Raw genomic sequence first — 23,923 nt, forward strand, 5'->3', positions numbered from 1 at the left:
TGTTTAAATAGGTAATGTCTGTTGGATTTTAACTTTGAGAGAATAATGAGATGATTACATACAGAACATTAAAAAAAATCTCAAGGTGTTGTTTTTCTTCTGGCCGCCATTTGAAAGGACTGTGGTGTCTGCTGGACACCGTGTCCATGGTGAAATCTTTGTTTCAGCTGTGTAATTGGGAAATGACAACAACTGTTTGCTTTTTCATAGTACCTTCTATTAAAAGATTAAATTTTGATCTTAATAGGGTATGTAATGAAGTATGTAAGATGTGGAATTATTAGTGCTGGAACTGTGCACAATATGTGTTCTGTTTTTTTTCAGGGCAAGAAGCAGTGGTGAAAGCTTGTCAATCAGTGTAGATAGCATTGTTCCTGCAGGACAACTATCGATTTATTTTTGGCCTCTTTACATTCCAGTGCTTGTGATTATGTAGTACTACTTTGAAACTGCTCTTCTATAGGATACACATTACAGATTCCTAACAGGAATCACTTGCTTAGCTCTGATAAAAGCTGTTTGTTGTGCGTGATTTAATAATAAAGTTTATTTCACTCCTGCCACTCACAGCAAGTAAGACATGCCCAGAGCACTCTGTTTGCTGCCTTTCCAAGGTATACAGAATGTGCTGTGTCTCCTCAAGTGCCTGTTTGTGGCACTTCTCCTGCTCTCACCCCCTCGGGGCGCTTCAGCAGGAGATTGAGGAGCTGCTGGTTCTGGTTATCCTCAGTCTCTGCCCCTTTGGGACACACTGTGTGTGAACCTGAGCAGGATCCTGGTGTGAGAGCGGGGCATTGGCTTTATTAAAGTTACTGCTTTAAGAAATACACTTCCACATAACCAAGTGCATTGGTTAACAGATGAGCTCCCATTTCTGCACCATCATCTCCATTCCCTGGCTGGAAGTGTTGATTCCCTGGTGTGCTAACACTGGAAGGAGCTGGAAGAGTGGGAACACCAGCTTCTGGCACTTGGCTTTTGTGCTGGCTAAAGGCTCTACCTCCAGTGCAGTCACAAGACTTCTGCTGACTCTGAGAGTCAGATAACCAGATGTTCTTACTGTGAGGAGGGATTATGCTTTTTTGTTTTGTCAGTAAGTATTAAATAAGCTCTCCAAGCTTTAATGATCATGTTATTGACTTAAGAAAACACATGGAAATTTTGGAATCTCTCCACTATGGTGTCCATGTGTTAAAATCGTATGCTTGGTTGAAAACAAAAAAGAATATCCTCCCTTCTCTCTCAGTCAAAGCAGGAATTGGACTGACCTCTCCCTGCATGGCTTTTTTTCAGAAGCAGTTCACAGACAATTTTTAGATTTGCAGTGGTGTGAAGGAGGATTCCTGCCAGATAATGTGAAGTGCAAAATATTTGTACTTTTACCAACTGCATTTACTCACTGGTGTTAACATTGCCCTTCTTGTACTTTAAATAGGAGGAACAGTATTAACAACATTAACTGTTTATCAACATATATAAATATTTATTAATTTTGTGCCTTCATTTTGGAGATCACTTATGATTTTAAATGTTATGTAGGTAACTGCCTGATTTGAAAAGTGAAAGGTGAACTGTCTGGCAACAAGCTGAATGGATTTACTCTGATAAGAACCATCTGTAAAACACAAAATTTGAGTAAATACCATTCCAAGCGCAACTTTGCTTTGTAGTACCTCTACCTCTTGTCTTTTGAATTCTCCCTTCTCCACATTCCATGATGGTTTGTCTGTAAATGGTTCTTTAAAATAAAGGGGAGGGGCAAAAACAAAAGAAGAAAAAAAAAATCCACTAGAACAAGAGTAAAAAATATATATGCATATATATAGATAGATAGATAGTATTTGGTTTTAGATTCTTTTTGTGGGTTTGGGGTTTTTTTGGGGTTTTTTTGGGTTGTTTTTTTTTTTTTTTTTTTTTTGTTTTGTTTTTTTGGTTTTTTTGTGGGTTTTTTTTTAGGCTGTGTCCTCTTATCCAGCTTTGCTAGAATTATCATTTCATGTGCATGTGTTACAGACTGTTCTAGAAATCTCTTGCTCTATGGATTTCCATATATATATGATAAGTAAAGTCTGTATTAGCTTTAATTACATCAGATTTAAACCAACCTGTGTTCTGTTCTAGATAGTTTCTCACAGAAATAAATGAGCAATTCTTTGTCATAAGTGGAATTCTCATATGGCTCATCCTTGTCTCTGAAGATAATTTCATTATATTTTCCTTATTGAAAACATGTGATTCAGTTTCCATGACTCCCATCCTCCTGTCAGGCTGGCTGTTCTTTGAGCTGCTTCTTGAGTCCCCATTTCCTTCTGAGCTTTTCACAGACCTCACTCCTGTTCCCTTTCTTCACACCCACTTCAGGTCCCCCTCCAGTATAAAGAGACACATCTGTCTGTAAGTCCAGAGACAATGAAGGGTCACTCCTGACTGGGGTGTGACCACCTGCTCTGACACCCTGACCCCTAACCCAGGTGTGCTCTGACTATGGAAAGTTGCAGCTCTCACAGACAGGTGTTTTCTGTTTCTCCCTTATAAACGCCTCTGCTTTTTACTTCATGTCACTGTAGGGGCTGAAAGTATTTTAGATTCTCTAGGTCTTTATATCTCTTTTATAGAGATATCAATATTGGCTTTTTTTCTGATGGATTTGCTTTGGAATAGCAAAACCTTTTTAGCTTTCCAGCTTTGAAAAATAATATATTTAGGAGTTTTATTCAAGATTGCTTTCCATTTGAAAATTTTCTATTCTTTAATAATTCATTTGACTGCTCAATATTTATATTTTTAAAAAGTGTAGATGTGAAACACTGTTTCAATGTTAGTTTTGGAGTTGATTGCAAAAGCAAACATCTGGTTTTCATCCAGCTTGGTTTCTGTTTAACCTCCTTGCTCTGGTCAAGTCAAAATCTTCACTTATTATCTTATACCATCTTCCTAACCATGAGTCATCTCTTCTTTAGCATTCCCCCTGCAGTGCTTTCCTATTAGTCATGCTACAGGCTGTCCTTTCCTTATTATGTAATATATAAGTTCATGATATTTATCTAGTAAGTGAATAACTACATGTTCTATATCTTCTATATTTCTGATTTTCTCACTGTTTTTATGACTTGTCCAGATACAGATGGGACAACTTTAAAATCTTCCCTTATTGCTTTGTAATGCCCAGTGTACATGAACAGATGATGGGCAAACAAGTAATGTTATGAGAGACAAGAAAGTTTGTTATATATTTTTCTTAAAAATGCTAAAGCTTCTAACATGAGCACGTAAGGCTTATGTGCAGGTACGTTCTTATTATTCTTCTCGCCCTTTTGCTCTAGTCCCACTGCATATTCTCTTTTTACACTGTGTGTTGTTTAGGTTATGGCTCAGATTTTAGTCTTTCTGTAAAGCTTAAGCCAAATATATGACAATAACTGAAGCCACAAATCATAGATACATTCCTAAACTGCACAGCAGGGCGTCCCATCATTTATATTTAGAAATAATGTTCAGTATAATATATTCAAAAATAATGTTTTTTCCCATGATTACTAATACTGAAAGCACATCCCTAGCAGTGCTTAGGTAGTTATAGCTGAACCAGCTCCACCTACAGAATGGGGTTTATGAGCAAGCTTAGTGAAAAAGAAAGTCTGCATAAAATACATATTAGAAATCTGGAATATCACTATAAATGCATTATTTCTTAATAGATTACCTGACTATGATATGTTGGTATACGAGTCATAGCAGTACTAATATTCCTGTACCTGCTGTGATACTGCCAGCATTCACTTGTTGACCCACTGTGTTTCAGGTAATGGAAGTGAAAAAGAAATACTAATTCTGGTTTATTTACTTTGTCTGACATACATCAGCTCTACTGTGGACATCAGTGATCTTGGAGCAGATTATTCTGCTTGAAGACCTTGGGCCAGAAATAAAGAGGCATATGTTTAAAACTGACTTGTAACTGGGTAAAGATTTGGTAGGCATATCTGTCATTTGCTTAGTGTTCCAAGAAAGCCAGATTTAAGTATGGCATGAATTTGGACCAAATAGAGCTGCTAGCATGGGTGAGATTCCTGCCCAGACCAGGACATGATTTTCTAGCCTTGTCACAGTCTCCTAGTGATGTAAAATAAAGCACAGTTTAAGCAAAGAATGGAAGAATCAGAAGTTTTCATCTACTCAGGACTAAAACCACTGGAATATGATAGTCTTGCCATCCTGCTTATAAATTGTCTTTCACATCATTTGGATGGGTAGAGCTTATTTAAGATTTTTTAAAAGGATTGCACATACAGTTTTCAGGCTGACTCTAAGCTTTCCTACCTTACTAATTGTAGGCAAGGAACCCCAAGCCAAGAACATACCAGAGTTCTTTTGCTTTTCTGTAAACAGTGTTGCAGTCAGTGAATTTCTCCATGCTTTGGGATTGTGATGTACACCAGGATTGAAACATAACATGACAACATTATACTGTGTGCTTGAAATGCATTTCCATTGACGTTATTTTTTTTTTTTTTAATGCACACTTGTCTAGTAAAACTGGTGCAGGATTCCAGGCAGTACAAATTTGCAGCTACTGGTGAGAGATACCTTAAGAAGCAGTTATGGCTTATCTGAAGCCACAGGAAATTAAGGAACACAAAACGAAACTATTATAAAGTTATTCTTTTGTTAATTTCTCACAGTTAATATTACTTGGAAAATACAATGCCCTACTTAAAGCAGGTATTTTAGAGTTTCCAGAGGAACTCAATACTTTTTGAATGACTTTTCACCAATTTGCATTTTAATGTTATTCTTTTGCATTCTCACATCTCTGTCCTTTGCGATTCTTGTGTCACTATATTGTAAAGTCTGAACAGATCTGCTGTGCCACAGCCCTGAAATGTTTGTATTTGAACTCAATGTTTGTGTGATACAAGAAAATAATGTCCTTGTTTTCAGGACTTGCTATTCCCGGTCTTAATGCTTTAGCCAGAGGAATATCCTTCCTGTACTGCAGAACAGGAAATAAGCTGGTTCCTTTTAAATTCTGGAAACAATTAACTTTGTCCTTAGCTTAATTTTTTAGAAATTACATTCATTTTGATGTTTTGGACAATGCATTAGCTTGTTTTGCTTCCTTGTGAAATACAATAGGAACAGCATACAATAATCATACACCCATAATAAGCTCTCAAGTCTGAATTTCAGCAGGTAAATACTACATCTTTAATATATTTTGTCTCTTGACTGTCCCTTGTTCAGAAGATGAAATTTCACTTTGGGGTAGTAGCTATATGTGTCAAAGAGATAATGAAGTATTATGATAAATTGATATAGAAACAAGAGGAAGGGAGGACTAGAAGAAGGAAACAAAATTTTTTTTCCCTTGTTTTTCTCCTTGGCAACAAAAAAACCATAATCTTTAAAAGTATAAAACTTGCATGTCTACCTCTTCCCCCAGGTTTTGTGGTTTTTGGTGTAGTATTTAATATGTGTCACATTGGTTGACACACAGGAATGTGTGAGAAACATTTTATTAAATGCAATGAAATGTTAAGAAGTTTACCTCTGAAGCTTTATAAACTGTTTTTCCACATTTGACAGTATTTGATTTATTCTGTCCTTTAAATAATTACGATAACACATATCTCAATCAAAAAAACATTTTCTGATGTTCAGAGAGAGAATAAGGTGTTCCTGATTATAACACTTTCTTGTGTTTTTTAAGTAAGGCAGATAAAATCCCACTTCTCTTCAGTTTCTTGTGCTTCAGCAAGGTTTATTTAAATGATCAACCAGTCTTTATATTAAAAAAACCTTAAGAAGAAACAATCAATGAGACACACAGAGCTTTTCTTCTAGAATGCTCTGCACAGTTCATTTCTATTTCAGCACAGTGAAGTTATGTAAGATTGGCTTAGGACACACAGCAAGGTAATCATTATGGGATCCAGTTTATGGTTTAAGGTCTTTTTACCTTACTGTTTTCTTGATGTAAGCTCAACACTGCTCATGAGTCCTGGCTGATAGGAAAAGTGGATGCATGTGGGAAATAAAGTCCTGGCATCAGATGAGATTGAAAAGCAAACTCCAATAAAAGTAGGGATGGAAGTAATCCCTGGGAACTCTGTTAACAGCAGCTGTTCCTAGGATGGCTCTTGGGGGGTTACTGTCAAGTCTGAATATACAGCAAAAAGTATTTCTAAGCTTGCAGTACTTGGCATCATTGGAATGGGGGTTTTGCACTTCATGAGGACACCGTGCTCACACAGGAATCAATATTTTCTTTTGGCAGTACTTCAGCTGAGGCTGCAACAGAGACGGACACGAGAACAGCTGGTGGACCAGGGCATCATGCCACGTAAGACTTACATCTAGTAATTTGTGTTTCTGCTGTGTTAATTATGAATTGAATACATAAAATAAGGAAGATAAGTATTTCTGGGAGATCATTAAAAATAACTTCAGCATTTGAAAAGACTTGTGGGATCCTTTTGATAACCTAAGTGAGTGTGTAGCAAATTCATTGTGCTTACATCATGTTTCAGTTAAAATAGCCATTGTGATGAAAATGCAAGGATTAGTAGACATAGTCTGATTCTGGTTTTATCTTCTCTGTTTAAATAATTATGACTAATTTACTAAATAAACTGAATTACTTAAATGAGTGGACATAATAACAAAACCAGCAGTTTTTAAAGAGTAGAATGACAAAGGTTGCCAAACAACCTTTTGCATAGAGGGTTGCATAGAAAACATGGAGAATCTCTAAGTGGACAGCACTGAGATGGAGCACTCTACAGTTTATGTTGTTACTAGGTGAACAGTGGGTTTTTTTTATGCTTTTTGGTTGTTTAGAAGCTAACCATCATTCTGTTTTCTAAGATGAACATTTAAGGCCTCTATATTTTTCTATTTTGTTTTTAAATCAACACATAGTTCTTAAGGGAAGGTCCAGTTCTCTCTAACAACAGCAAGTATGAGGTATGGATGGTCAGAAAACTCAGTGGAATAAATTAAATTAAATTGGCATTTTGGCATTCTAAACCTTACCTCACAAAATTTCCACCGAGGGATAGTTTTAATAAGTAAACAAACACCTTTGTACATAGCGAAAAAGTTAACCATTACATGGTAATAATCTGTTAAAATCAAATATTCCAGGTATTCTATATAAGAGTATTGCTCATCTCTGCTAAATATAGCATGAATATAACTAGCATGAATCAAATGTAATCCTGGTCAGATGCAAACACAACTCTGAGGTGGTGTTAAACACCCATACACACGTTCTGGTTAGCATATTTCTTTTGAAAATTACTTCCTGTCTGTTTAACTCTTACTCTCCCTTCACAGCTTTGAAAAGTCCAGCTGCATTCCATGAGCAGATAAAGAGCCTGGAGCGAGCCAGGGTAAATCACTTTGTGTAAATTGGTGATTAACATCTGGAAATGGAGAGTCAGTTTTTTGTGATACTAAATTCTCTGAGTACATGGAAAAATTCTTACTGTTACAGTAATAATATCTGCTTTTATTTTGGGAGAATTCATTAAAATAAAATAAATGTTTCAAATCTGAGAGGAACTTGCCTGAGCCTTCACAGATCAGTATGGGCAACTAAACTTACGGGGGCTCAACTCGTAGGTACCTCCAAGTTAAGGATTGGATATTTGGGGAAATTATGATTGTGCAGTTTTTCTATGGCAAATCTATACTATTGTGATTATGTGGTGGTGTAGGATCAAATCCAGAAACATTCCCATCTTGTTTGGGGAAGCTGGAAATCCATCAGCCCTGCTTTACTGCTAGGAAAACAGAACAAAGCAAGAGGAACCCCTCTACTGCCTGTGTTCTGACAGTGCTACCCACCCATCTGAATGAGAAACTGCAACTATTCATTAATTGGACGTGGGTGATTTGTCAAACTGCTTTGAGTTTTTAAGTGAACAGTAGCTAATGTTGTTTCCTCCTTTCTTTTAAGACTGAAAATTTCTTGAAGCACAAGATCCGGAGCAGGCCGGACCGCTCGGAGCTGGTCAGAATGCACATCCTGGAAGGTACGTGCTGCTCTGCTGGGAGCTGCTCACAGCAGGGACCTGCTTGTGCTCTCAGTTGTCTCCCTGAATGACACTTTGATGGGAATTATTTCTAAAGGTTTATCTGCTCTATTTCTCTACTTGTGCAGTGTCTGTGGTAGTCTGTATTCTAAATCTGTATATTAACAGATACATCTGTGGCAGTGAAGGTATTCTCACCAGTCTATTTGTTTGCTATTGCATATTGTTCTTGATCTGTAATGGTAATTACAGCATGGGGTCTGTACACAGAGTGTTTCTATTGCTTCAGTTTCTACTCATGCCCTAAAATGACCTGACAGCCTTGTGCTCTCCCCTGACCCTAAAGAACCTTTAACAAATGTGACTGTTACCCTGTTACCTGTTATACCTGGCTGCTTTTGATATAAGTGGAATGGTTATTGCAGAGACAAGACAGTTGTTTGTCTTGAAATTTGGAAACAACTGGAACAGAATATTTAAATCAGTATATCCTTTTAGAGACCTTTGCAGAGCCTTCACTACAGGCCACTCAGATGAAACTGAAGAGAGCTCGGTTGGCAGATGATCTGAATGAGAAGATTGCTCAGAGACCTGGCCCTATGGAACTGGTAGAAAAAAATATTCTTCCTGTAGACTCCAGCGTTAAAGAAGCAATTATAGGCAAGTAAAAGTCCCACAGCTTCTGTTTGTGATCTACATGGCATTGTGGAAAAGAAACAATTTAACTCTTAAGGGTAAAATTCTCTAGAAGATAACATATGTTAAGTTTATTACTACTTACTCTTTCTGCTTCTGAGACCTAAACTTTGTTATCATTTAAATAAAGTAATCCTATTTTTACATGAAACTTTGAAAATAATATTTTTTAAAATAAAAATCATTACTAAGTAATCAAATATCTGTAGCCATTCCTCAGCCTGTAGTAGGTGTCTGCATGCATTCCACATCTGTTCAACATACCTTTTAATCTCTTACTAAAACCACTTCTGCTCCACACTTGATTTTATTGATTCCTTGAATGTGATTTAATATGGCTCTCATATTAAAAACACAATAAATACCTAGGTACCATATGTTTAGACTGCTGAAAACGGATAATTTTCCAGGAATTAGCTTATTCTGCCATAAATGTCTGAATTCAATTTGTGCAATTAAAAAAAAAAACATTGTTTCTGTCTATGTAAACATTTTAGCAGTTGGACAAGAGAATTACCCTCAAGCTTTGGATGATTTTTCATTTGATGAAGACAGCAGTGATGCTTTATCACCAGATCAACCAGCCAGCCAAGAATCCCAGGGTTCAGCAGCTTCCCCTGGTGAGCCAAAAACAAGTGACTCACCCTCACCTATAACCCCAAATGCTGCTACATCAACACAGGTACAGTTTTTAAATTTTAAGATTTTCACAGTATGGTTTTAGGTCTGGGACTGTAGAAATGAGGCATGGTTTCACATAGAATGAATACATCTCCTTCTACAAAAGGGTATCTGGGACTCACTGGTTGGGAGTTTACAGAGTAGAATCCTGGCTTAGCTGGTGGCAGTGATGAAATTCCCATAGGCTGCAGTGAAGCCAAAAATTCCCTGAAATTTATTATGACCCACAGAAAATCTGCAGCTTTCCCAGAAGTTATTTAAAAGGTCATGGCCATAGTTTTCTCCAGCTGTTATTGATTACTTAATGTCTGTCTTCCTTCTGGGCAAGGTCTTGAACTAATTTAGAATTAAACTTAGCAGTTGACGTCAGTTCCATTATCTTAAAAAAAAAATATTTCCCACATAATTTAAATATTCTTTCCTATAGTTTTTAAAATACTGCCTAAGGAATTCGCTATTTAAGAAAGCAAAATAACAGTTATGTTGATTTTTCTGAGGTTTTTAGTGTTTTCTCAAGGTATTTACAAAGAAGGGAAAGTAACTGTGTCATGGCAGATAAAATGTTATCTTTACAGCAGAGCATTTAGATGTGTGAAGATTTAGAGAGCTGTGGATTTGCTCCTTACTGCAGAAAGTAATGTAAAAGTCAACTGTTAAATAAGTAAAAAGACATAGCGGTTGTTAATGCTCCAAAGAATATACTGTCTTTATGACCATGGACACTTGACAGCTGAGTGGTTCAGGATCTGGTATTACTTTCCTTGGTTTTCTTATTTACCAGAGTAGATAGAAAAAGTATTGTACAGTTAATATACAGAAACAATGCTGGATGCAAAGTACAGCACATCCATTTTATTTCACTGTTCCCTAACATACAGATTAATGTGTGAGTTTGGTTTCACATTGAGAGAACATAATTTGTGTTGAATAAATTGAAAACAAACCAAATGAAATTAGATTCCTGAGTAAGGAATTAGGTTTCTAATGGAGAGTTAAATAAAAATACTCAAAGCAATACATGCCAAAATCTTTCTAAGTAGGAAGTGTAAGAGAGATCTGATTGCAGAAAGAAAAAGTAAGGCACTTGAACTTGATTGAAAAAGTGCTTCAGATAGAACTTTAAGCCTTTGCTTATGGATTACGTATCACATTACAGCCACTTCTGTGCACACATCTAAAATGAGAAGTTGTTCTTCTCCAGAATAAAACAGATGCTCTCCTTGTTGTTCCTTTTGAATTAAAGAATAATAGCACAGCAGGTCTCTACAGGAGATGTGTCTGGGAATGGCTCCTTTATTCTTTTAATTTCCTCTGATAAATTTTAAATTTTATGACAACAAAAAAATACAAAGAAAGTTTTGAATAAAGCGGAGTGTGGCCAGAGTTCTTTTCAAGGCTTCCTCCTCTGCACATCTCCAAACATCAGAGGATGTAACATAATTTTGAGAACCTTCAGCTCTTGTTGACTGATGACCTCTAACTTGCTTCAACCCCGTTTACTTGCATCTGGTAAGGATTAGGCATTTTAGTCATACTCTAAACAGATCAAATTAGATCAAATTAGGGATAGTCACAATTCAGAAGATTTTAAACAGTTTTCTTCAAAACAGCTGAAGAATTTTGCTTGATGGTACAGAATGACTGTTTCCTTAATATATTCTCTGTAGCCTGTTGACCTGCTAGATTCTTGTTGACATCTAGCAGAAAAGTCATCTAGCAGGAAATAAGGATCTGTTCAGATTAAATAACGACTAGTTTATGAAGTAATCAAGTGAAGAAGTCAAGACCTGTTAAATCTAAGGTTTTGAATTTAAAAATAAATTGTGTGTATGGTTCATTGCCTCAACACTTGCAGGTAAAATTGGAAAGTCTGTAAAAAGCTTTGTGTATAGGTTAGGATAATGACTAGTGTAAGGAAAAAGAATCTACTCTCTGGCAAGAGGAAAATGTTTCACACAATGTGAAAAGAGGTAATTTGGGGTTTTGGTGGTGCTTTTTTTCTGTTGTGCAAGTCCAGCAAATAACAAACACTGTGTAGATATCAGATGCTTTCCAGAGCAAACATTTGAAACTTGGATATAAAAATAAAGACATTTCTATCTTTATCCTGCCACCATAAACTGACAGGAGCCTAGGACAGGCATGTGCACAGTTTCTAGGGAGGACATGTAAATCTGCTGTTTAGTAAAGCCCTCATCAGGAGCTGTTCCTCTGTGTGGCTACAGGACATAGAGATCAAACCCGCTATTCAGTTTTGCTGGGTTATGGGAAGGCAGCTATAGTTGCCTCTTGATAGTCGGGAACACAGCAGGATGCCTAAATGAAACACGAAGATAAAATTAAAATTTATTACAAATTAATTGTAAGCAAAAGTCGGAGAGCTTTGTTCATGCAGACTGGCACCTTGGGAACTGCTATCTCAGAAATACAAAAGAACCAGTACATAGAGTTGCAAAATGTGTACCAAGTTAAGTCCTTTGTGGTACAATCTCATAGAAAAATGTAGGAAAGGTACAGGAAGAAATGAAACAGAAAGAAGTACCTGTCGGACTTAATTATAATGCAAGTCTTGGAATTAATTTGGAAGAAAAAGGATGTTTACTGATGGAATATAAAGAAGGGGCTTTTATAAAAGGAGCATTGTACTTAGGTGATCTAATTGCTTTCTTAAACAATGGAAGTGCAACTGATGTCATCCAGCTGGATTTATTACTGGATGATATTAACCTCTAGGAAAATGAGGATGGAGATTACCAGAAATGAGACAGAAAGAGGAAAGTCCTGGGCTGCAAGGAAGCTGGTACCAGTGCTCTGTGGGAGTTGATCTGGGACATTCTGGTTTCATGTTATCGTTAAACCTTGACGTAAGAATGGGTCACCTAACAAAAGTAGGAAGGCATAGTCAGCACACAGTTGGATTGTTATTAGCAGAAAGAACTGTTTTGGCTTTTAGGAGAGAAATGCAATTCCGATAGAATTAATATTCTTGGAAAGAAAAATACACAATGCTCCTCTTTCCCATGACAAAGAAATTGGAAACCTGGGGACTCTTGACTCAAGAGAAAACTGAGGAGGAAGAGAGCTGGGGTGAAGTGTTCAGCAGTGGAATCCGGGAGCTACTGTGGACATCCTCTGTAAAACTGCAAATCTGTCAGAAGAGATTATTCCAGTAGAAGTGCTAATGCCACTGTAAGGATGCAGTGAGACCCTACATGGGATATCCTGTACATTTTCAGTTACTTATATCCAAGAAAGGCTTATGAAAACTGTTAACACAGTTAACTGTAGCAGGTAAATATAATCAGAGAATGAAAAATCTGTGAGAAAAGATCAAATATTCTTTTGTGTCTCTAGGAATACAAGGACTGAGATCTGTTTATGTAGAGTCTATACTCCATCAGAGGAATATTCACCACAGAAGAAAATAATAAGGTTTCTTTAAGATTTAAAATCACAAACCAATTTCAGCACAGTAAAAATTGGTATGACAAATTTAAGATGACCAAGGTTTGTGTTTACACTTCTGCTGTCATAAGATACAGAAGAAATGCATCTCTTGGCACAGTCAGAGATTTCACAGGTTCTGTGAAAATACCATAGGAAGGGTGAAAATACACCTGCTGTCCTGCTGCGTGATCAGTCTGAAACAAGAAGTTTGTTTGCCTGTGTTGAAGTTTGACCTTTATGAAAGCAATGCTTTTCTGACAGTACTTGTTTGGGTGGTAAGATCCAACTTGTATACACAAAAATCTGACTCCACAGAAAAAAAATACTGAAGGCCTCAATTTATAGTAATAAAGTAGTATTTTCTTAGCTAACTAAGAAGTCAAAGTAAGAAACCATTTTGTTTTATTTGTCGTGTTTGAAGTGTGCCAAAATGTGCCCTTATAGAATACTTGTACAAATGCACAGGAGTTCTCTTTTCACCATTCCTCTGAAAAATACTTTGTAAATTTGATGTGATAGTAAATTGTGTTAACTTTTTCACATTTTTTCCAGTTACTCAGGTGGTCTATGTTTTTAATGTTTCTCTTTTTCCTTATATTTTTTTAATACTAGTATCCACCTTTAACTTCTCCAGTTCCTGAATTCCTCAAAACTCCCTCTACAATCGAACAGCATGTGACTCGTTCCACTGCTGCAACCACCCTGACCACAACCACTGTATCTGCAGCAAAGCCTGGGCCAACATTAGTGAAGGTGGGTACCAGGAACAGTGGCCCCTGGAGGACAACATTCTTCATCTGTGTCCTAAACACACTGTGCAGTGTTTAATGGAAAACTACACAAGTAACCTTACAGTGCTTGTAGCTAAGAACAACTTCTGCTGCTGTTCAGGGGGCATACTGGGCTGGTGACTCAAAGCTTTTGTGTGCTAAGGTCAGCCAGTAACCCACAAACCAGCTCATTATTCCAAGAAGTCCTTACAGAACAGTTGACAAAAGGTTTCAGGCAGAATTGTGCATTACATTGCTATGGAAGTTTTTAAGAAATAAGGATAATAGGTTTTTGCAATACGAAGTTTCTTCTTTCTATCTGCCTTCTAATCTAGTTTTGTATGGAGGATAGCTGAATAGAAAGAGTCACTGCATTCACAGTCTACCTGGAACCAAAGTGGTGAACAGCATTGCTCCTTTTCCACAACTATTTTCTTAGTTGGTTTAATGTATAATTACAATGCATTGTGAGGGAGAAGTTACTGTATCCTTGATGAATATGAGAAGAACATACTCAATTCTCTTTTCTGCACTGACCTAGCCAGCAGCATTGAAAACCCTTTCATATACAGTTAGAGAGAGATTTCTTTTAGATGTCCATAGTGTTTCATTTCAGTAACTTCACTGTCTTCAGCTGTGTTAATGAATATACATATGTAGACTTCTACTTACCTACATGAAATTAACTCAGTTAAATGTACAAGGATGACCTCTGGCAGTTATTTTCTCATATAAATTTGGCTATATCCTTTGAAATCACTGGATATGTACCAGCTTACTTAATACAGGACGTTAATTCAAATGTGTCCCAGAAGAGGCTATCTGTGTAGTAAACAGGCATGGATCAACACAGCATTTCTGCTTTGATAGCTTCTGTATGATTAGGTAACTGCCTTCAATTTTTCCCTCGAAATAATTTCAAAGAGCTTGTAAAGGAAGAGAGTTTTACCACTTGATCATTGCTAATGAAGATATTGCTGCTTGTGATTTATAGGAGTGTCTGTCCACGCTTTTAGTCTAGACCTCTAAGTACCTCTGATGTTTACATATGGAATTTAGAATATTGGCTGTTACTTCCACAAACTGCTAAGTGGCTTTCAGCGTACCTGCTTAAGAATGCCTCGTTGCAATAACAGGTCATGACTAGTAGAATCCCTTAGCTGTGTCACCTTTAAATAAAAACAATCACTGTGATTTGATGACCCCTACTTGTGCATGGATAAACCAGCTAGAGTATTTTAACCTTCCAAGGATGGTACGTTTGGGGATGTTTTCAAGGGCAATTGCTTTAAGCAGCTCTCCACAGTAAAAGTGCTCTGGTATGCTGCATATCTGAGCCATGCATAAGTGCTTTAAGTGACATCTGATGTGGTTTTGTTTCAATCTTTTCCATCCATAAACAGCAAAGCCACCCAAAGAACCCAAATGATAAACATCGGAGCAAGAAATGTAAAGAACCTAAGCCAAGGGTGAAAAAATTGAAGTATCATCAGTATATTCCACCTGATCAGAAAGGTGAGAAAAATGAGCCACAGATGGACTCCAACTATGCTCGTCTGCTACAACAGCAGCAACTGTTTTTGCAGCTGCAGATCCTGAGCCAACAGCAACAACACTACAACTACCAGACAATTCTACCTGCACTGCTGAAGTATGTGAAGCATTGTTTGTGTCCTTTTAAGAAAAAAAATACACATCAGTTATAGGCTTAGGGCTATAGAAGTAAACATGGTTTGCAAACATTAAAGAGACAGTTGGAACCCAAGAAAACTTTAAATGGTATTTTGCATCACTGTGGGTATTACTTGTCTTATTTAACAAGGTGATGAGGTTGTTCTTTTGTTAAAATAATCCTCAAATCTGAGAAGCCTTGAGGTGGTCCTAGTTATTTTTATGTGAAATGGAAACAGAACATCTTACCTGTCAGATGTGTTTTTTCTGACCAAATGTATATTTGAAGCTCAAAAGCACTTGTGCAAAATCAAAAAAATTTTTACACCATTTTCACTCAAGTGTGAGATAGGTAGGTAAAGCAGGAGAGAAGCTTGCAGACCATATCTTTAACAAAGACATGCATTATTCCTGTGGGTTTATTTTTTAATGTCAATTTCTCAAACCATATTCTTGCAGTTTACAAATAAGCCATAACCGTAATTTTAAATTTGGTAAGATCTGTGTGTTGTTTATAGACTCACCTCTAATGCTTATATGAGTTCCTCATTAGTACTGATCTTTAGCACTTCTAACAGTGACAAGTGCACTCACGATTTATAGGTAGAAGTGGTCAAAAAAATAAATGTTTAAAGAATTTCCAGAAACCCATAACAAAGCAAGAAGTTGACTATCTGCAGTGTTTCATTCTCACGATCTAAGACCAATCCTTTCCTAGAAGTCCTTAAAGTTTAACATGCCACAGTCACACAACCCTAAATTCAAATTGACTTTCAGCTGTTTTTTTAAAATGAATTTTCACTGAGTTCTTTTTCTTCAGCAAGTGAGGCTAGAAAAGTTAAACCTACCATCTGTGGTTGTATTTATAATTACCATGTATCCTAACATTTGGACTGGCGATGTTTCTGCCTGCTTGCCCACACTTCTTATGTTCCGTTTACTGACATTTCAGAAACATTTCTTTATAAATCAGCTGAACGAAATAAAAGAGCTGACTTATGGTACCTAGTGTAAATGGTGGAATTTTTAATTTTTTACAATTACTTCAGAATCCTTATATGAGATTCTTGAGTATAGCTGATAAAAATGCATAATCTTCAAAGTGAACTGCTTTATGTCAGTCCATAATGTGTGTGGACACTGGACATTGTGGCAAGCACATTTCTCGCCCTCTCAGGATTTTTCACAGAGGTGCACAGAGAGAAATGAAAGAGAAAACAATTTCTATTTCTGCTCTTTGTTTTTTCTATGTGGAATGTGTTTAGAGAATTGTTTACCTGGAGTGAGTGCTTGATTGGATTCTGGTGAGGATTGTTTGAGCCTGATGGCCAATCCAATCAACCTGTGTCTGGACTCTCAAGAGAGAGTCATGACTTGTGGGGAGTTAGAGTCAGAGAAAGTAATATGTAGTTTTAGTATCCTCCTTTTATATAGTATATTAATGTATTTTAGCATAGTTATAATAAGGAAATAATTCAGTCTTCTGAATTGAGTCAGACATCATCATTTCTTCCCATGGGGTTCACCTGCATTTACAATAGGACATCTATGGAAGGGTTGAACCACAGAGCTCAGTACTGGGAGGTGGTTATTGATGCCAGACAAAAAACTTAAACTAATTGCCCTGGCTCATGATTAATTTGTGTAAATGGAGTTTGAAGTCCATAGTGTTCTTCAGAGATACCATTACAATAATCAAAATTGTGAAGCATAAAAATGGTATGCTTAACTGCAAAACCAAACCAAAACAGCAACATACTACTCTCTGTTATCTTTTCTGTTTTGTTTTACTGAAAATATTTAACAGTAATGTGTTAGGTTAAGCATGGATTTGTAAAAAAAGTTAATTTGTTCATTAGCTTCACTAGCTTCACAGACATGAGATTAAGAATCACAGCCTCTTGATAGAAAACATAATATATTTAGCATTGACATTCTTGTCCATCTTTTTCCTATTACTTGAAGGCCACTGAATGACAAACAGAGCAACAATGGGACTTCACCACTGAATACTTTGAACAATAGTACACCAACATCAGCTGCCAATTCACCAAGACAGAACAGTAATGTTCCTAGCAGGAAACCAGGACTTCTGCCTTCCAGCTTGGATGACTTGAAGGTAAAAGATAAGAGGGATTTGTCCATTCCTGTGCATTACTGTAATTCATAACTTGTGAGCTGTTGTTGTCGAGATGATGCCTGGTAATTTGTACCAATGAAAATTGTCCTTTCCTCCTCATTGGTTAGATTGACAAAGTTTTCATACACAACTCTCCTGGACTGAAATATTTGATTCTTCATATGCATATGTTCCAGAACTGACATTTCTTTCCCAAAGAATTAGAAGAGGAGGAATTTCAGACACATTGTATTGGTCCCTCACTATGACATCTTGGGTAATCTGTGAGGTTCACTTCATGTGAAGTTTCAGCTCAGGCAGATATAAACATGTGAGCAGTAATTTCCTTATGACAATTTCAGTGTATCAGTGAATAGGTTTAGTTAAGCAATATAAATTAAAAGATGCCCTAATAAAAACATACTCTGAGAGGTCAATGCTATAAACAGAAACAGAAATAAGACTGTAAAGAGAGAATAGAAAAGATCTTCTGACCAGAGTTCAACACATCTGAAAATGAACCCTAAATTCTGAAGTTTCTCGAAATTAACTAACTGTGTAGACTGTTCAGGTTGCACTATGAGGGCATTTCATAGGATCTTCTTCTTTCTGAAATATATGAGAAGGAATAAAGATTGTGAGGGACAAATCTGAAGCAGCTTGTGGGGGTTTAGGATTCGGCAGATGTAGTAATGTGCCAAACTTCAGCAGCAGCATAAGGACATCTAGTGGACAATTAATTCCTTTCTATCTGCCTTTACCAAGGTGTAGGAGGGAGGATTCTTTTAGATTTGAAGACATTTCAGAAGATTGGATTCTCAAGACAGTAATATATTGTCCTAAGTTAAAGCCAATCTTTTAATGTGGATTAAGTCTATAAAATGCAATTCAAACAACAGTTTTTGAAATCAGTTTTCCAGTCTTTAAATTTTTAACTAAAAACTTGTAGATATTTAAGTTAATACCTGAAACTGTGCTTTGCAGTGATTAAAGCTGTTCACGTACCTATTTCTGCACAATCTATTGGTATTCCTGCTGATGTGTTAACACTAACATAAGCCTTCCTTACAGACCTGCTGCTGGTGGTGGTTTTACCACTGAATCAGCTAAATCAGTTCTGAGTAAGAGTTCAGAAATGAATTGTTGAAAAAGAGAAAAATTAGAACATACTCTCAAGTGTCAAGGGTACCAGACTGGGGGAAACAGCTGATAGTCATTGGCTAGGGAGTTATTATTAGCCAATTTATAAAATTGCTGTGGGTTTTAGAGATGTAAAATGTCTTTCTGTGACTTTTCAACATTTCCAAATCAGAAATACCTCCAACATAAATTCTAGGCTGGCTGAGTACTGAAATACTACTGAGGTCACTAACTTTTATTCTATTAGAGGTAGCTGTAATATGCAGGGAGCCCCAACTCTGCAGTTAGCTGTGGCGCATGTTTATGATAAACAGAAGCCATTCTTTATGACTGCTTTTCTTTAACTGTTATTTTGAAGCATGAAATCAATTTACACTCAACACATCTGCACTTTACTTTGTCTCTAAGCTTACTGGAAAAAACTGAGAATGTTTTTCTGTCAGAAAGTAAATTCGATTGCTTATACTGTTTCTGTAAAGGAAACAGAGATGGCACATAGGGTCACTGTTTGGTTGCTAATTATCAAGAGAGCCTTTTGTGTTTGATGGGTCTATTTAATCATCAGCTGACCTGATAAAGTTTCTCAGAAACAGATCTGTCTGTCCTGATGGTGTAACAAAGGGGCTCAGCGTGCTGCTGTTCACTGCTTTTATCTCCACTGCTGCCATTGTCTGCTGGTTTGCTTCAGAGGTTTTTAGGTCAGAACTGCAGCTGTAGGTACATTTTTCCGTGTTGAAAATTTATGAAAAAACATCACCAGTTTGCTACTATTCACTGTATGACTGAACACTGCTAAGATTTTGGCCACTTAAACACTGAAGTAGGAGGTCATGGAAATGTGTTCATAGATAATGCATGCTGTCAGAACCTAGAGGTGTAATAACTAGCAAATATGCTAATGAAAATACCTTTTATTATTAAGAATACATATCAGTAAGTTTAAATATTTTTTATTATAGTGTTTTGTTTTGTTTTATTTTATTTCAGGTAGCAGAGCTTAAAATGGAGTTGAAACTGAGGGGATTACCAGTGTCTGGAACAAAAACAGATCTTATTGAGCGTCTGAAAACCTATCAAGATCTTAACAACAATGGGGTTGCTACAAGTACCTCTGTGACAGTGACCACTTCTAGTGGGGCCACAGGTAACACTGGGGAAGTGACTGTGGCATTTCCTGTTGCAACAGTAAATACACCAGTGGCTAATACGATATCCAGCTTCCCACCAGAAAAAACATCTACTGGACCTGGCAGCAAAGCAGTAAATACTGAAAACATCACCTCTCCCCTGCCTATATCTCCCTCTCCCTCCGAACAGTCGAGTCTAAGCACAGATGATACGAGTATGGCAGACACCTTCCCAGAAATGACCATGATGTCACCATCCCAGTTCCTAAGTACTTCACCACTGAGAGCAAGTACAAATGAGGATAATCAGAATCGCAGCAGTGGAAGCATCTCAACCATGGAGTTTGATGTAGCAGAAAAGGACCGCAAGCTTCAAGAAAAAGAAAAACAGATTGAAGAGCTCAAAAGAAAACTGGAACAAGAGCAAAAACTTGTAGAAGTATTGAAAATGCAACTTGAGGTTGAAAAAAGGGGACAACAGCAACAGTCTCAGACTTTTGGTAACTCAGCTGCTTTGGAACAGAAGCAGTTCAGTGCCGCTGTCAAAGATGAGACTGCTCCTGCTGACTGCTCAAGTACAAGTCAATCTGTACCCGTAGCCAGCCATTCCTTAGGACAGTCAGTGTACACCGCTGGCCAGACTCCAGTTGCCAAAAAGGCGGTTGTTATCAAGCAGGAGATACCTGTGGCCAAAGCTGAACCTCAGAATGCCATTTCTCAGTTTTATGTTAGTCCACAGAGGCAGCCACAAACTGCAGTTGTTGCCCAGCCTCAAGCTTTATTAACTACCCAAGGAACTGCCCAGCTGCTCCTCCCACTGTCTATCCAGGGACCGAATACTGCTACTGCAGTGCAGCTACCAGTCGGAAATATCAAGTTGCAGGTAAGGGTGTTTCTATTTTTTTATCATGTAACCTGCATGGCAGTATTTCATAACTTAGTGTACATAGGTAAATATGCTGCCTGTAAGATTACTTTAAAAATCAGGCTTAGCCTGTTTCTGCTTAAGGGAAACAGTAGAAAAGCTTGAGCTGATCTTGTAATACCCGCTTCTAATACTTGTTCCTCTGCAACTTTTGTTCCTAGGTACTTTTTCCTGAAAAGCCTTACCATGTACTGCCTCCATGCACAATTTGATTTAAAGTAGCATATACCATCAATTTGTTAACTGCAAATTGTAATAGAGAGCTACAATCTCGGTACTTTATTTTGAGATAGCCCTTTTTGCAAAACATATGTGAACTACCTTGTGTGGTGGTGCTTTGATATATTTAAAAATGTGAACGTTAGGCTGTAGAACTCTCCTGTGGACTTAGAAAAAGAAAGCATGGTTATGCAAATATTATTTCTAGTGAAAAAATACAGCATAAACCAAGACAGGTTATAAATACAGAGGTATAGGAGTAATCTGACCGAGCTGAATCAGTGTAACCTGTTGGTCTGAGGTAGAATTAAGCAGTAATGCACTTCCCAGTGGCATTGTTGGAACATCTCCTGCTACCCATCATGGCAGCAAAGTATTCTTCCAGCTGCAGCGTGTCCCTGGCTGTTGTACGTGCTGTGGGCCAAGGCTTGCTGCAAGCCTGTGCAGCAGCACATCCATCAACCTTTATGAGGGGTGGAAAATTCTGGTGAGGATGGGCCCCAGTCTGCAGCGCAGGAACTGTTCCTAGGAGCTATACACCCAGATCTCCACTGAATTGTTCTAAAATCCTGCTAGAATTCCCTAACAACCTTAAGCAGCTTGTCCTGGTATTTTACTTCACCTATACTCCAGAAAGTTTTCCACTATCACTTAAAATTGTTTTTCATGAGGTTGGACACACTTCTTGCCTTTTCACTGACTATTAAAAATTGCCATGGTCTTAAAAGCAACCTTTTTCTTGCATCATCAGTATTGTCTTCTGATTACTCAAGCTAGTTCTCATAGTCCTTTCTTACTGATTTCTGCTCTCTCTGTTCCCTGTTATTTTTAGCATTTCTGCTGGACTCTCTCCAGTTAGTCTTTGTCTTAAACTGTTGGCAACATAAACATGACCTTTTAGCTAGGAACTCCCCAGTTCCAAACACAGTACCAGTTTGGTTTCCTGTACAGTTCCCACTCCTTCCTCCCAGAATATGTGTTACTGCTATTCTGCATAAGGTGTGTAATAGATTTTTACATGATGTAACTTACAGTGAGATACAAATAATGCAAATATTTTATCTTCATCCTTTAGGCTCAATCACAAGCTGGAATACAGACCCCATCACAAATACCTGCTCCTATCTCTTCCTCTGGCCTGGTGCAGACAGCACCTCAGATGCATGCTCCACAATCAAAACAAAATACCATCACGCAGCACGCACTTGGTCAAACCCAACAAATCAGAAAGGTTTGTGGATAGCGATAAACATTAAGATAAATAGTTGTAACATCTAGTTCTAGGCAGTACTTTTAGAATCTTTTATGTGTCATCTGTGTTATATACAAATGATCGAGTCACCTAACATCTGTACCATGTTCTTCTGTGTGATACAATGGGCTTGTAACACCTTTTCCCAAAATTTTATTCTGTGCAGGACTTTATTTTTCAGTTGCAGATAAATACATTGTCAAAAAACTTTTAATCTTAATGGTACACTTAGGGCATGACTCTTACTACATCCTTCCTTACGCTTGGCACAAGTGGTGTGTACCAGGTATATTCCAGTCAGTTTCTCTTATTTGCCACTGGCTCTAAATGGGAGATTCTCATAGGCAGTTCTTAAGAGAAAGCTTTTACTTATGACTTCAAAGATTTATTCTTTTATAGAAGTTTATTCTGGTTTTGTGACTTTACTTGTTGATTTCATCCCTCTTTATGAAGAAAGCTATGGACTCAAGATCTTGAGGATGGTAATTCCAGTGAGTTAAAACCCTACCATACATCCTCTTAAGGATGGTAGGGTATGATTCAGAGAGATCCTTCTCTTCCTCTCTACCAAAACCAGTCAGCTATGCAATGTCCCATTCCAAAACATGTTCCTCAGCACTGGATGTACAGTTGTGACTGCCAATCCAGTTATGTTCATATGGGAACCGATATCAACCCATCAGCACCAGTCATCACAAAAGAAAGGGTTTTCTCCTCCTCTGAGCCTCTTCTAGACTGACCTCTGTTATTAGGAACATGGAGATTAGTTTTGGACCTTTATTACATCCTTATCAGTGGACAGCAAGGTTTTCCAGCCTGCCCCTATGGACAGATAATTCAGAAACAACTCAAATTCCAGGATGTAGAGGGTCATTTTTACAGTATATTATATAACTGTTATATCTCAGCCTTCGGAGTTCTTATCTCAGTTTACAAAAGTGCATCATGAACCCCATGTTCTGCTGTGACTTGGGAATTGTACCTGAGCAGTGTAACCTTATCTACCTCTGCTTGGGCTATTGTTGCAGATAAGAACTTACCTTATGGGTAGTAAAGGGGAACACAGCTAAAGGAGCATCAATACCCTTCACACTGCTTGTTCAGTCTGTAATTTCATGGACATTGAGGTTATCCTCCAGAAGTCAAAACTGACATACATCCTAAATGCAGATTTCATGCAGGTTCTCTGGGATTTGGTGAGGGGCTAATATTACCTTGTTAATGCAATAGGTCCTATAGAGAAATTTTCCAGTCATCCTGAGGCATGTACTTGTACCAGAGACTGGCAGCTTGCTGCCATTGCTGCCTCCCAGTTCCTTGAAATGTCTGTAGAACATAACCAACATCTGTACACTCCAGTCCTCCCCGTTATTCAGATGAGTTGTCATAAAGACCACAGTTCCCAGCAGAGTTTGCAGCTTGCTATTGCACTGGATTTTACATCAAAATGAAAAAAAATTATGTGATACAACAGATCAGGACACCCCTCATGCATTCAGCATGACCATCCATGACATAAGATTTGTCACCTTTGTTATAAAGGTATTTGGGAGTGATACTGAATTTAAAACAGCCTTACTTGCTGATGCATTCATAGCTTCTCTTCATCTCCCTTTAATTCCAAAGTATGAGGAGCAGGATACTGCTGGGAATCATTTGCAATGAGTATGTGAACTACCAGTTGAAGAAATAAAAACTTTAATATACCAGTAACCAAACTTATAATTGATACCCGTGTTCATCAGTTTTATCTTTTGCATCTCCCTCAATCCTCATAGATACCTGTAGGTACTTAACAAAAAAAATTAGAATTATATGGCACAGACAAACCATTCTG

The 23,923-nt window shown here is 37.5% G+C and overlaps 1 protein-coding gene and 1 long non-coding RNA gene across 5 annotated transcripts in view; one reads left to right on the forward strand and one right to left on the reverse strand.

The window, feature by feature from the left end:
* Nucleotides 1-23,923, forward strand: part of MRTFB (myocardin related transcription factor B) — a 67,152-nt gene that overhangs the window by 35,813 nt on the left and 7,416 nt on the right. For 3 of the 4 annotated variants that reach the window (XM_021545782.4, XM_085592388.1, XM_021545784.4), the window contains 10 exons: nucleotides 6,278-6,343; nucleotides 7,339-7,394; nucleotides 7,964-8,039; nucleotides 8,538-8,699; nucleotides 9,233-9,417; nucleotides 13,476-13,616; nucleotides 15,037-15,284; nucleotides 17,270-17,423; nucleotides 19,551-20,573; nucleotides 21,910-22,065. In XM_021545782.4, coding sequence (XP_021401457.2) covers nucleotides 6,278-6,343; nucleotides 7,339-7,394; nucleotides 7,964-8,039; nucleotides 8,538-8,699; nucleotides 9,233-9,417; nucleotides 13,476-13,616; nucleotides 15,037-15,284; nucleotides 17,270-17,423; nucleotides 19,551-20,573; nucleotides 21,910-22,065 — 2,267 coding nt within the window. The remainder of the gene's footprint in view (nucleotides 1-6,277; nucleotides 6,344-7,338; nucleotides 7,395-7,963; nucleotides 8,040-8,537; nucleotides 8,700-9,232; nucleotides 9,418-13,475; nucleotides 13,617-15,036; nucleotides 15,285-17,269; nucleotides 17,424-19,550; nucleotides 20,574-21,909; nucleotides 22,066-23,923) is intronic. The other variant, XM_021545785.4, reaches the window with a different exon arrangement.
* Nucleotides 1-23,923, reverse strand: part of LOC110478889 (uncharacterized) — a 44,720-nt gene that overhangs the window by 7,068 nt on the left and 13,729 nt on the right. The gene's annotated exons all lie outside the window — the stretch shown is intronic.

The sequence above is a fragment of the Lonchura striata genome, chromosome 14 (genome assembly GCF_050655825.1).
Source record: "Lonchura striata isolate lonStrDom1 chromosome 14, ASM5065582v1, whole genome shotgun sequence".
NCBI classification, from domain to species: Eukaryota; Metazoa; Chordata; class Aves; order Passeriformes; family Estrildidae; genus Lonchura; species Lonchura striata.